The sequence below is a fragment of the Coloeus monedula genome (assembly GCF_965178545.1).
Source record: "Coloeus monedula genome assembly, chromosome: 19".
NCBI classification, from domain to species: domain Eukaryota; kingdom Metazoa; phylum Chordata; class Aves; order Passeriformes; family Corvidae; genus Coloeus; species Coloeus monedula.
The window spans coordinates 1,331,910-1,346,812 of record NC_138799.1 but is presented as its reverse complement, the minus strand read 5'-3'; the positions used below and the strand labels follow the sequence as shown (position 1 = coordinate 1,346,812).

At 52.2% G+C, this 14,903-nt stretch overlaps 1 protein-coding gene across 1 annotated transcript in view; it reads right to left on the bottom strand.

The window, feature by feature from the left end:
- SHISA6 (shisa family member 6) overlaps window positions 1-14,903 on the bottom strand; it is a gene marked incomplete at both ends in the record, with an annotated part of 177,863 nt that overhangs the window by 125,291 nt on the left and 37,669 nt on the right. The window contains one exon of the mRNA XM_082293974.1: window positions 13,965-14,060. Coding sequence (XP_082150100.1) covers window positions 13,965-14,060 — 96 coding nt within the window. The remainder of the gene's footprint in view (window positions 1-13,964; window positions 14,061-14,903) is intronic.

Genomic DNA, 14,903 nt, shown 5'->3' with positions numbered 1-14,903 from the left:
TCCAGCAGTGCCAGCACAGGGGACGGGCACTGCCCTGAGGCTGTGGCCACACCATGGCTGAAACAAGCCTTGGCCTTCTTGCCCACCCGATCATCTTGGCCACCACAGCATCCATGAGGAGACTGCTGGACTGATGTGGCTTCAAAGCAGCCTGGCCTTGCTTCCATGCTCTGGCTCCGGTGCGGGCACAGCAGTGGCTGGAGCAGGCAAGGTGCCCTGAGAGGTGCAATGAGCGGGCTGGGCCGATTCCCTCTCCTGCTGCAGCCTTGGGGATGTCATTTTAAACCACACCCAAACCCCCTGGTTTTAGCTGCAAACCTCATACCCAAATTCCAGTGTGCCACCTCAGCCCGTAGGTACCCCCAGGAACTGCCCTGAACCATGGCAAAAACACCCGCTGACCCTTCCCTGCAGAGCCCCAGTGACTAAAAGCCAAATGACTCAGATAAAAGCCCCGGTTTTAGGTGCTAATTAAGATGAATCCCATCTATGTGGGATCTATATGACCAACGTGTGAGTTGTGAGCTTTGCAAGGGTTGGGATCACCTGGGAAAGGAGGATGAGTGGGATAGGGTCCCAGATGTGGGCTGCCCCCCTGTTTTCCCTGCCAGGATTTTCTCCCCTCTCTGCAGAGCTCTGGAGGTTTGACATTTGAGGCACAGGACCTAGCTTGCAAGAAAAGCAGAGGGTTTCGAGGAGAGAAAAGCAACGGCCTGATCTGTTTATCTCGGAGTCAATCAATTCCTGCAGAACGAGGATGTGAACAGACACAGCTCAGGGAAGGGCTGAGCAGCTGGAAGCTGATGGACTCAGAGCTGCTTCTTGAGGGATATTATTTGTGCTTTCAGAACAGAACTACAAAGGCACAAATAAATCCACCTGCTCTGGGAAATTGTCCTTTATTCTGCTCCCCATCAGGCACTCGGGGTTGCTGGGACAGGTTTATCACAGAAACCTTGTCCCTGCTGGGCTCCAAACTTCCTCAGGGAGTGCCAAGGGAGGAAAAGGGATGCATCCTCCAAGCCTTGTGGCAGAGCTGCTGGGACACAGTGCTCCTGTGGGGAATGACCAGTCCTTGCTGCAGAGCTGCTGTGCCTGCACGGTGCCTGCACTGATGGGAGGCTGCTGGAGAAATTCCCAGCTCAGCCCTTCACACCTTCCTCACCAAATGCAGCCAGGACAAAGCTCCACACTCCTGGCTTTGTGCTGGGGCTGTCCTTCCCTTTGCCTGTGCCTTCCCTCCCAGGTGCTGAGCCAGCCCCCTGATGCAGGATGATCCCGCATCTCCCAGCCCCCTTTTCTGGGCTGAACAAGCTAAACTTCAGTCCCATCTTGTCCAGCAGGACAAGTCCTCCCCAGAAAATCCTCTTTGCACACAGTTCTGTGCCTGCCGCAGGATGAATGAACCTTCCTTGAATGGAGCAGAGGAAGAGAAACCTCTCAGTGGCTCCTGCACCTCCTGTGGGTGATTCCTTATCCAGAGAGGACTAAAGAACAGCCCAAGGGCACCGAGTTTTGTGCCTTCTCTCTGTTCCTAGTGGTGGTTCACATCCATCCTGAGGGCTGGAGGCTTCTGTCCCAGGGGATCTGAGAAATGAATTTGTCAGGAGCTGGGGATCCTGTAGCTGGAGGCCCTCGAGAGGTCTCCCTCTGGGTCAGTCACCCTGAGAGTTGGTGGGGGAGTCAGACATGGTTGAGATGAGTCTGCTCTGGACTTCTCTGGGATGTGGGATGTGGCCCCAGCAGGGCCCTGGCTCCCGAGGGCACCAAGGAGCAAAGTCACCAGAGCTGCCACACTGCCCCTGCTTGGTCTGTGCTGCCTGTCTTGGAAAGAAGGGCAGGAAAGGAGGAACCACGAGACACAGGAGGGGGCTGGGGGCTGCCAAACCCCTGCCAGGACCTGTCTCACTCTGCTTTGCTTTCAGAGGGCAGGATGGGTTGGGCTGGGAGGGACCCCAAAGCCCATCCAGTGCCACCCCTGCCATGGCAGGGACACCTCCCACTGTCCCAGGCTGCTCCAAGCCCCAATGTCCAGCCTGGCCTTGGGCACTGCCAGGGATCCAGGGGCAGCCCCAGCTGCTCTGGGCACCCTGTGCCAGGGCCTCCCCACCCTCCCAGGGAAGGATTTATTCCCACCATCCAATCTAAACCTGCAATCCTTCATCTCAAAGCCATTCCCCCTTTTCCTGTCCCTCCATCCCTTGTCCAGAGGCGTGGATGGGAGGGCAGCAGCCTGGCCCGCCGTGAGCGCTGCTCCGCCAGGGAGAAATCCCATTTGCAGCGGGCAGGGATCAGAGCCCACACAGGGATTTAACATCTGAGGAGAGAGAAGCGGCGTGGGTGATGTGACGAAGCACCGTGGCTCTGTGGGCTCCTTTGTGGCACCTCTGGGTGCGCAGGTTCCTTTGGGCTCTGTGTGGCACTGGAGGGGGTCCCACATTTATCTTCTCCCCCCTGCCCTGCTCAGACTCATTTCCTTGCTGCCTTGTGCCTGTTCACAGCTGCAGCTGCTGGAGCCAACATCACCTGGAGTTGGAAGGAAACAAAACATCTCCCTGAGAGGCCACTGTGGCTACCAGGGACCACCACGGGCTCAGACTGGGGTCAGCTCAACAACCTCTGAGCACCCCTGACTCGTTGGGCTCAGTCTCTGGGCTGGGAGCTCTCAGGAGCCAAAGCTCTGGGCTTGTGTGGGGCACAGGACAAAGCTGGGCCTGCAGCTGGCACCCCATGGCCCTCGGGCAGGGCCCTGAGCTGCAGGAAGGTCAGGGAGCCTTGAGAAGGAAAGGGTGAGGGGTCACCAAGCTCGGCAGCAAAGCTGCGTCCCCTCGCCGGAGCCACAGCGGTGTGGGGGTGTCAGCTGTGCCCCCAGCCCGGGCACAGGGAGCTGGCTCTGACAGGGACCCAACCCCTCCCCGAGCAGCTCCCGCTCCCCTCAGTCAGGGTGTCCCATTTTCACTCAGGTCACAGCAAACTGGGGCGAGATGAGGCTATTTCTGGCAGCCCGTGGGTGCACGGCGTGAGCTGCTCCACGGGATAAGGCCCTGCCCTGGAAGCTGAGGGACAGCAGGAACTTGGGGAGGTTCCTCCAGTTCCAAGAGCCTGGAGCGCTTCATGCTCAGGCCTGAACGCTCCTGTGAGTTCCCTCACTCCTCTGGTAGCTCTGGCAGTGGCTTTGCCTGTCCCCCTCTCCACAAAAGCATCGGGACCTGTGCTCTGTGTCCTGCACAGCCCTGACCCCACCACACCCTGCAGCAGTGACACCCAGGGGTGACACCCTGAGACAGAAAGCACTGCCTGCTCTCCCTTCTGAATCCAGCACTTTTCAGTCCATGCCTTCCACACACAGAGAGGAGCAGAACTCACCAAACTGCCTTCTCTGGCCCAAATCTACCTCACAAACTTTGATCCACAGCTCCCTCCAAGCACAGACACTTCACCAGGCACTTTCAAAGTCTTAATTCCCATTCTACCTCCTAATCCGAACCTCAGGTTGTTCTCATCACCTATATTTGAACCGCCTCTATTTTTAGTTTCCTGCTTTAAAATGAAGATGAGGACTTGCCTTTTATAGCCTGTGCACTCCTGCTATCTGAGCAGATCTGAAATTACCACCAGTTACTTATACCTCGGAATAAAACCTGGTGTAGCATTCGAAACAATAGAGGCAGTGTGATGACAGAAAAAGGAGAGACAAGAGTGGAGCACCTTAAGGAAATGCTGAAGGTCTGCGTTTCCAAAGAGCAACCCAGGAACTGTGAGCACAGATCTGGCCACACACAGAGCTCAGCCCTGCTCAGAAATGGGGTTTGAAGGACAGTTGTACTCAGCAGATCTGCAGCTCTTGGCTGCACAGACATTTTCCTATCATGGCTGGAAGGTGATCCCCGAGCTCAGTGTGGGTCCTGCACTGATCCCAGGATTTGAACAAGCTCCCACCAGCAAAATCTGGGAGTCAGGGAGCAATTATCACCCTGCCAGGACACTCCTTTGGGGGCATATTGTACTTGCATTTCTTCTGGGTACAGAAACTAGGGATGGAAAGGGAAGGGGAAAGGGAAAGGGAATGGGAATGGGAATGGGAATGGGAATGGGAATGGAAATGGGAATGGGAATGGGAGGAAGGAGGAGAGGAGAGGAGAGGAGAGGAGAGGAGAGGAGAGGAGAGGAGAGGAGAGGAGAGGAGAGGAGAGGAGAGGAGAGGAGAGGAGAGGAGAGGAGAGGAGAGGAGAGGAGAGGAGAGGAGAGGAGAGGAGAGGAGAGGAGAGGAGAGGAGAGGAGAGGAGAGGAGAGGAGAGGAGAGGAGAGGAGAGGAGAGGAGAGGAGAGGAGAGGAGAGGAGAGGAGAGGAGAGGAGAGGAGAGGAGAGGAGAGGAGAGGAGAGGAGAGGAGAGGAGAGGAGAGGAGAGGAGAGGAGAGGAGAGGAGAGGAGAGGAGAGGAGAGGAGAGGAGAGGAGAGGAGGTTCTAACGTTTTCAGTCCATTCCTGGTTCAGAGGGGAACTGCAAACCGCCTTCTCTCCAGGGACAGGTGTGCAGCAGCACCATGGGCTGCTCTGCATTGCACACACAAGTTCATTTTCTGCAGCACATCCAGGCAGTGCCATTGAAATCCATCACAGCCTCCCAGCTACTGGCAGGAAATGGGCTCGGGCTCAGCTCTGTGGCTGAGGAGCTGGGCTGAGCTCCAGAGGCGGTGCGGCACCACAGGAGCCGCTGGCAGTCCCCCAGCTCTCTGCTCATTCACTCGCTGGCAGGACTCTCCAACAGGCAGAACTGCCATGAAAAATCTGTCCCCGGCCCAAGGCTCCCTGCTCCATGGATCCCCTTGCCATGGGCTGGCATGCTGCTCCCTGCCGGGCAGCCACTCACTGAGGAGAGGGAAAGAGCTGCTCCTTGTTTTCACCTGCCAGACAGGAAACCCCAGGTTCAATCCAACCCCCAGCCTGCCTCAGGTCCGGGCTCTGGCAGCTCTGCTGCGGGAAGGACTTCATTCAGTTCCTCCCTTCCTGTCCTCCTGCTCCTTGGGAATCCTGCACTTTGCTTCATGGCGACCAGGAGCAAATGCTGCCCTGCACAGACTCCCCTCACCTCTAAAACAGATCTGTTCCAACCTGGTTTCAGACCCTGAACTCAATCTCAGCTTGGCAGGGGGACATTGGTGAGCTCTGCCTCTCCCTGAGCACACAAAGAGCAACTCAACAGCTGGGAATCAATTCTGGATAAAGGCAGTTCTTTCATGAGTGTGCCAGAGAGAAACTGCTCCTTCTTGGAGCAAAAACCAGGGCTCTGCTTCCAAAGGCCTGGGCAGACTTCTCCTCCAGCATCTGCTGTGCCCATCCAGGATGGCAGAGCCTTGGCTCCTGTGGGCACTGAGCCTCCCACAGACCGAGGCTGCAGCAGCCCAGGAGTATCCTGACATTTCATGGACACCAGGAGGGCCACAGCCATGGTGGTGCTGCTGGTGACCCCGTGACATCAGGGGGATGAAACAGAATCATGGAACCCCAGAATGGTTTGGGTTGGAAGGGACCCCAAAGCCCATCCAGTGCCACCCCTGCCATGGGCAGGGACACCTCCCACTGTCCCAGGCTGCTCCAAGCCCCAGTGTCCAGCCTGGCCTTGGGCACTGCCAGGGATCCAGGGGCAGCCCCAGCTGCTCTGGGCACCCTGTGCCAGGGCCTGCCCACCCTCCCAGGGAACAATTCCTTCCCAATATCCCATCCATCCCTGCCCTCTGGCACTGGGAGCCATTCCCTGTGTCCTGTCCCTCCAGCCCTTGTCCCCAGTCCCTCTCCAGCTCTCCTGGAGCCCCTTTAGGCCCTGCAAGGGGCTCTGAGGTCTCCTTGGATCCTGGAACCCAAACCATTCCATGATTCCAGGAATCATGGTTCCCATCTTCAACCTGTGGCCTTCAGACACTGCCAAAACACAACCTGGTCATGGGCAGGGCCCCACGTGCTGCCAAGAGGCGAAGGGGAATCTGTGCCAAAGAGTAAAACCAATCAGTAATTTCAAGTCTGGCTCTCCTGGACTGTCTGCAGTCACTGCTGTGGCGTTTGCTGGGCACACCCCTGCAGTGCCCACAGTCTTGTCCTGACTATTGAAGGATGAATAGAAGCTCCTAAAACCAAATAACTCCCCCAGGAGCAAGCACCATCCATAGAAAGTCAATCCGGAAGACAGACCTGAGCCCTGTGTCTCCAAAACCACTTCCCTGATGATGAGTTCATCCCAAGGAGTGCCTCCCAAGGAACCTTGGCAGATAAACTGCACATACCACACTGGCTTTGCTCTAGCAGTGGATTTTTGGGAGTGCTCAAGCTCCCCATGTGCCAAACTCTGACCGTGTTGTTCTGGAGAGGTCACAGATGCTTCAGAATCACGGATCTCTCTGCAAAGTCCCCTCTCTGCTCCCAGGAGTCTCCAGCTCTTTTCACAATATTTGAATTTCTTATTTACAACTGGCAAGCAGGATTAAGAGTGAATGCAGCCCTGCCAAGGGCACATCAATCCAGCTCCAGGGTGAGCCTTCATTTAGGTTAAACTCCCTGTTTGAGGGAGAGAACCAGCCTGAGATACTCAATGACACCACAGCAAGAAATCCAAAGGGCTTTTTATCCAACAGTTCTTGATCATAAATAGAGAAAAGCACGTTCTTCAAAGAGGAGCTTGTGGCAAGCAGCTGCAGCTCCAGTTTCACAGACAGCTGGGCTGTACCTGCCAGCTCTTCCCCAGCTTTTGGCTCAGCTTTCAAAGGGATCTGCCAAAACATCCCAGAGAGTTGACAGACTCTCTGAGAAAGGGCAGCCAATAATAGGCAGGGCTTCTTTCTTCTCCCCTCAGCCATTGTCATTTATTTTGTTATCCTGCTAACGCAAAGCAGAAAGAAGAGGGATCCATTCTGGAGTTCCAGATGATTGAAACCCAACCATGGAACTCAGCAGAGGATGAGTTTGTAGGGCTGGGCAGCAGATGGAGAATCAGTGGAGTGATAACTTGTGGGATTTACCTCAGCATGGGAAGAGGAGGTCCTCAGCAGAGGCACTGGGGAAGGCGAGTCCCAGACTCTGTCACACACGGAGCCAGGGATGCCCTGTGACCTCCCAGCTGCCCAAACACTCGGCTAATCCTGGGTGTGCACACACAGAAAGGCCCTGGTGGCCTTTCCCTGCCCCAAACATAAGATTCTGGCTTTCACTGTCTCTGAGAGAGAAAGAAGAGACAACCCCAGCCCTGTCCTTGTCCCCCAGGAAGCCCCTTTGATCAGGCCAAGTTAAAAATGCCAAAACCAATGGATGGGTGAGCAGTGGGATCTCCAAGTGACCCTGTCCCATGGGAAAGGCTCCCTTCCTTGCAGCAGGCAGCAGTTTCCATGTCCCAGCTGGCTCTGGAGCAGCCTCGAGCTCCCTGCATGGGGATCTCCTGGATCTCCTGGCTCAGCAGGGACCCATGTGCTCCATGCCCAGCTCGTGGCCACTTCCCTGCTGTTCCAAGGAACAACAAGCTCGAGGGAGGCTCTCAGATCAGTTGCCAGTCCTTGTGCTCAGTGTGGGACATGCTGGCTTGGACATCCCAAACACCCTCTGCAGGTTCCTGCCCAGTCTGGGGACAGAAGGACACCTTCACCTCTGTTATCTCAGGTGACACCGAGCACCCCGAGCGTTTCACCAGTGTCCCCCCATCCCTTGCCCACAGCAGCTGCAGCCACTGGAATGTTTTCCACGCCCTCCCCCTCTCCTCCCACCCGGCCATTCCGAGGGCTATAAAAACCAGAGCTGTCCAGACTCTGCTGAGAAATGGACCGGCCATGTCTGAAGGCGATTAAATAATTCAGAGCAGCTGGAAATGTCCGATTGCGTCATGGAATCTTTCTGCAGAGCTCCCGGGCCCCTCTCCACATCCCAATGATCCTATTTCCGAGTCAATACAATTAAGTGCCAGGATATGCAAGGCTTGGAATTAATCTGGAATCAGGATGCGAGGGATCTTTAGCACACCCGCCGCAAGACACCGTCAAAATCACCCGAAATGATCCAGGATAAACAGAAAGTGATTCACTGGGATGCAGCGGGCTCAGGCTCCACAGCTCCCCGTTGATGGGAGGTCTAACAAGTGTCTAGCAAGCGAAAGGACCCAGCACACCCAACCCTCAGTTTTTGCAAATCTATTCACGGTGAGTTACAGGTGCAGGTATGAAAAAAATGATCCTCAAAGTTCTGCCTTTGCCTGTATTAACGAGTCTGCTGCAAGTGTGGATTACTAATGACGGGGGCAGGCAGTAAATCCCAGCTTGGAGCTGATTCACTGCGTGTTTTGTAGCTGCGCTGGGCTGAGGAAGTTGTGACAGATGTAATATAAGACCCCAAAATAACAAATTAAGGGTATGAACCAGCACTTTGGGAAGGAAACTGGAACACAGAGCTGCAAGCCAAGCAACGGGGAACCAGCCATGACAGCAGGGAACCAGGGCAGTGTTGGAGGGAGCAATCAGAACTCTCAAATTGCTAATGAGGAACAAATTAATAAAGCTCTTTCCTCCCATTCATCTCTGAATCACATTTACGTGCCAATGGAGCAGCAGCACTGCCGGCCCGAGTCGATGGCTGTGAAAGGGGCTCAGTTTGGGGTGTCCTAAAGCAGCAGGGCCGTGTCAGAGGGGGCAGTGGGTGTGCAGGAGGAGGAAGGGGTGCCAGCCCCAGTGTCCCATCCCGCTCTCCCATCTCAGTGGGAACGCGCAGCCTGCAGCAGCTCAGTGCTCTCCACCAGCTGAGGTGTCTGCACCGAGATTAGTTTGCACACAGATCTGTCAGCGCTGAGACACAGAGCCTGTCAGAGCCACTCCTCAGCCTGCAGGAAAACCACGGAAGGATGTGCAGATGAGGGAACACGACGGATGGGGAGATCAAAACATCTCAGGGAGGAAACGACCTGCTCCTGGTGCTGACACAGGATGTCCCCAGCCCTGCCATCAGTGACAAGCTGTTCTGAGAGTCCCACAAACACAGCCCCAGCCCTGAGGCACTGACTCCGGGCTCCTGTCCCCACACACAGGGAAGGCATCGCTCCCACAGGGAGCGGCAGAGCTGGGAAAACTCTGGAGCTTCCAGAGGAGGAAGGGGTGAGGCAGTGGAGCTGGCACCCAGCTCAGCTGGAGACACAGAAGCAGCGCAGGAAGATTTGATTGCTAAGTGTGTTCTGGAGATGCCTTTGCCTTTCTGTGGCTGCTTCTGGAAGTTTTATGTCCAAGCCCAGAGGCTGAAGTGGCAGATGAGGCTGATGCTTTACCTGTGGCTTTGCCTGAGTGACCCTTTGGACACCATGCCCCATCTCCCAGTGCCGACCTGGGGGATCTGACTCTCCAGGAGGCTGCAGGGGGGAGGTTGGCCAAGGTGCCAGCTCAGAGATGAGGTGTTTCCCTCAGCCCCTCAGAGCCACTGCCAGACAGGCAAGGGGAGAAGCCACCAGACGCAGCTGCCCCCTCACTCCAGTCTCTCTCCCCCCCCACCCTCGTGTTTCCCACAAATTCCTGCAGCTTCCAAACCCTTAACCCACAAGGCAGCCACCTTCCACTGCTCTGGCTCCAGGAATATATGGTCTGCCTGCCCTCATGCCCAGGGAAAATAATTCCCTAAGGTAGATCAAGAACAATCTTCTTTTGAATAAACACAAAGCCGGGGAGGGGGATGTTCACCAGGAGATGTCAGGGGTGATCTGAGGACTGGTATCTAGCTGGGTGTGAGGTCCGGCTAAAGCACAAATACCCCGTTTCCACCCACCAGGCACAAATCCTGTGCCCCCAAAGCAGTGCCCTGAGCCATGTGCCCATGCACGAGGTGCAAGAGGAGTGAGAGCAGAGGCCCAGCAGGCAAATCCCACATTTGGGCTGAGAATCTGCCGGATCTGCACAGAAAATGTGCCGTGGGGAGCTTTTGCTGCTCAGTCACCAGGCTGGCTCTGCCCAGCAGCTTTGCACCTTGCCCACACTGAGGGTGATGCCCGCACACGGGGCTGGGGCTGCACAGCCACAGCCACTGCCCTGCACACGTGGCTCATCCCTTCCTCTTTTCCCTGCCCACTGGCACTGCAGGACATCCTCAGAGCAAATTTTAGTGGGATACTCCAAGAAAAGAGCCTCCTGACTCAGAGCACACCTCCCAGGGAACCCAGGCACAGCCTTGAGCCAAGAGGGAGAGGTTCCATGTCTGGAAGTGTTGTTGGGCGGGCTCTGGGGACATTTGACTCTTGCTGAGTCTCCCACATGGCCCTGCCTCTGCGGTTCCTCCAGGATGTGCCAGAAGCTTGTAAGGAACTAAGATTATAGGAACAGTTCTGGTTTTCCCCACAGGATGACCCTGTAGCATTTAGAAGAGTCTAAACCCCTCTGTTCCTCCTGCCTCACTGCCCCGATCCCTTGCACTCAGCTCAAATGGGAAATTCTGCTTTTTCCAGAAAATAACCTCACTATTTTTCACACTCTTGCAGAGTTACCAGGAAAAGAAAGAAGCTGTTGAGTGATGAACAGAGATGATCATCTGCTCTACAGAATTCCTGCTGCTGACCCAGACTGCTGAAACTCGAGGGGCTCAGTTGCGTTGGGAAGCTATTTTCAAGGTCTGAGACAGTAAAAAAAAACCAAACAACCAAAAAGCAAAATAAAAGTCGTGGTTTTACCTGAAAACTCAGCACTATGGTGAATGTGTTCCCTCCCTGGAGTGTTTTATCTGTGTGGGTGCAGCTGTAAATCCCCTCCAGCCTGGGTGAGTGCCAGAGCTCTGGGGAGCCCTGGCAGGACCGTGGGCACAGCCCAGGCCAGGGTGGGACACTGAGAGTGTCAGGATGCTCGGGATAGGCTGAAGCAGGTTTTATACGGGGTCAGTGCACAGAGAGGTGAGCTGGCTCCTGTCTCCCACGTGTGTCCCTGCAGCACCAAACCCTCCCAGCACCTCCCACAGCACTGAAGCTGCTCCTGCACAGGAATGTGGGATCCACCCTCCTTCTCTGAGGGCTGAGAGACCCCCTCTGGCTGGAGGGGGGCAGAGGTGCCCTGTGCCCACCCAGTGAACTCCTCAGAGGTGCGGGTGTCCCCCAGCTGCCTCTACATGGAATTAAAAGCTGCTCCCTCAGAATCAACCACCCAACTTCCTCCTACCTCATGAGAGATGAGATCAGCCCTGCCTTGTGCCTCACCACGGGGCCCTCCATGGCCTAAAGAGCTGGGATTCATCCCTGGATCATCCTGACAGGCTGACAGCAGAGTCTGTGCCCGTGGCTTGAGGAACACACGCTGTAATGCCTTTAGAGCCTTCAGATGCCAGGCAGCGATGCACTGCCCAGTGGAATGCCATGGAAGAGCCGTAAATCCTGATCCTGCAGGATGTCAGACATGTGGATACGCTGATTTGGTATCCATGGTACTTTGGCATGTCTCACATCTTTGTCTTCTGCCCGAAATAGATGAGCTCTTAAATATTACTCAGCACTTGGAGTTCTGCCACGGCACAGAAGACAGTTGAGAAAACACCAAAAATGTGTCTCCCAGTGCTGAGAAATATTGAGAGAAACTTCACTGGCTTTGGTCAGCAACGGGGCAGAACCCTCTCCACAAGGCAGGGTGAGGTTATCTGGCTGAGGTGGAGGTGGTAACACAAGGGCTGGAACTCAAATAGGACAGAACCTGCTCATCTAAACAGGAATAGGACAAAACAGGACAGAACCTGCTCATCTACAGCCCTGGCTGAAGCTCTCATCTCTCCTCACAGGTACTGGGTGGTCACTTCAAGCTGACCTCAGGAAATCTGTCACACAATATTTCCTAAAATCCAACCTTTTCAGGCACAATCCTAATGATAAAACCCCTCAGTCCTTCGTGACACCCGAAGTCCCCGCTGTCACAGCACAGACAGACAATCAGATCAGGTCACAGACAAAGACAAAGCCACACGTGAGCACAAGCGGGTCCTGCAGCAGGTGTGAGAGGCTCATCGCTCTCACCACTCAGCAGTGGGGGAATCTGCCATCAAGAAACTGGAAATGAACATTGGAGCACTGCTCGAAACCCAGGTGAAAGGCAAATTCTAAGGCCAGTCCATTCTGATGTCTACAAACAGCCACGATATTGTTTAATTTCTTCAGAGAACAAGAGCCTTTTATTCACTTCGGAAAGCACCCCCTGCCTGGTGGCTGTGGTGGATAAACAGTCTGCACTCCCACTGCCCACTCTCCCACCTTCCCAGGGATGGGAAATGTGCTCTGGAAAAGGTGTGGAAACCCTCAGCCCACCTACAGGAGGGCAGAGCCCCCGAGCCTTTGCAGCTAAAGAAGGAAAGGAGGTTTTGTTCTCACCTGGGAAGGAACTGGGAAAAGCCTTTTGGACAGACAGCAAACTGCTGGGAGGTGCCTCTGGTCTGAGGTGAGGATAATTCACCTGTCTGAGACAAAGGGCTGGATTTACAGCCCTGCTCAGGGTTCTCCACGGGCTTGGTGGAGGCTATCAGGACACCCCACTCCACAGACCATTGCTCCTGGGGTACGTTTGCTCCCTGACCCTAAATACACTCCTGACGTGGCAGGACTTGACTGTAAAACTTTGGGATGGGGACACCTTGTGTGAAATGCCACCCATGGGCCCTTCCTTGAACCATTGCAGCTCCCAGCCCACCTGGGGTTCCCCTGCTTCCCTTCCCTCGGTGCAGAGCTGGACTGGAATTGCAGGGTACTGGATTACAGATCTGGGATTGCAGGGTACTGGATTATAAATCTGGGATTGCAGGGTATTGGATTATAAATCTGGGATTGCAGGGTATTGGATTACAAGTCCCACGGGTGCTGCCTCAGCCTCAGTAAACTTTATTTAAGCACACACAGACATACACAGACAATATACATATATTTGTTTCTTGTCTGACAGTTCTACAGGACCAACACTGCTTTGGATGACACTCGTGGAGAACTGGAAAAAGTGCAGGAAATGCAGGAAAAAAAAAAAAAAGTCGAGGTCTTTTAATCATTTGTGAGTCATGGTCATCCACAGAAACAACACAGGAGTGTTCAACCAGGCAAGCACGAGGACACAGCTCCACATACAGTACATTGTCTATAGAGGAATCTCCATACATTGTGTCTAGAGGGGGTACAGCAGTCTCGGGGGACACAAAAGGGAACAGGAATGGCACATGCACCCCCAGTGTCACAGCCAGGGCACCGGTGGCACTCGGGCAGGGCGGCGGGGACGGGAGGACACTCCAAACACGTCTCACCATACACTAGAAAAACTCACCAAACAGGCAACAGCGTCATCAGTGAACAGTGCCCGGGCTTCTGGTGTCACCAGGACACAGCTTTGGTGTCACCAGAGCCCCCTGGGTATTTGGGTACTTGTGTTAAAGAGCTACAGCTGTCTCTCCACAGATATTTGTATACAGTACATGTACACAGAGCATACACAGAGCAGCATATGGATATTTTTGTGTTTTCCTGTTTGTACATTATATCACAGATTATAGGAACACAGAAAATATAGGCTTTAGGACCTAAAAAGAAATAATTTTATAAAATGTTCATCATACCCGCCCCCCATCAAAAATAAAGAAAGAAAGAAAGAAAAGAAAAGCCCAGAAGTCAAAGGAAAGAGCTCCAGACCCACAGTCTGGACGTGGTCACTGCCTGCCCTGGGCCAGCTGGACATTCCTGCCCTCCCCTTTGGGAGCACCCCCGCACCCAGGAAAACACAAAGCTGGAGGAACAGTCCCACCGCAAAGCCTGGATGGAGGCCGGCATCCCCCGTGCCCTGCCCCAGCTCCCTGCCAGGGCCCCGCAGCTCCTGGCCCGGCCCAGCACTGACCCCGCAGCAGCAGCTCCTGGGCTGAGCCCAGCGCCAGCTCAGGGCACCCAGAGCCCAGCTGCCGGCCCAGAGCTTTGGATTTAAAACAATCTTTTCATTTAGCAAAAAATGGTTTCCACTGTACCCTTCGTGTGTCCTCTTCCTAACGTGACAAACCCGGAGGAGATGAAATTATGGAGATCTGGCCCTCCACTGCGATAAATATCCTTTCCATAGTGACCTGCCGGGGAAAAGGAAACAAAAACACCTTCAGTCAGTCTGTCTGTGTGGATATACATATATCTATATATCTATATATTTATATATTTATATAAATATATTTATATATTTATATATTTGTATATTTATATTTATATATTTATATATTTATATATTTATATATTTATATAAATATACTTATATATTTATATATTTGTATATTTATATTTATATATTTATATATTTATATATTTATATAGAATATATTTATATATTTATATATTTATATATAATATATTTATATATTAATATATTTATATATTTATATATTCATATATTTATATATTTATATTTATAGGTATATTTATATGTTTATATATTTACATAGATATGTATTTTGTATAGATATTTATTTATATATATCTATATATTTATATCTCTATATATTTATATCTCTATATATTTATATAGAGATATAGAGATATGTTTATATAGAGATATATTAATATATTTTATATATTTTAATATATTTATATATCTATATATTTATAGGTCTATATTTTTATATATTTATATAAAAATATTTATATGTATATTTATATGTTTATATATTTACATAAATATGTATTTTGTATAGATATTTATTTATATATATCTATATATTTATATAGATATATATTTATATAGAGATGTAGAGATATGTTTATATAGATATATAGTAATATATTTTTAGTATTTTTATATATTTATATAGAGATATATTTATAGGTCTATATATTTATATATTTATATAGATATATATTTATATATTTATATATTTATATATTTATATATTTATATATTTATATGTTTATATAGATATATA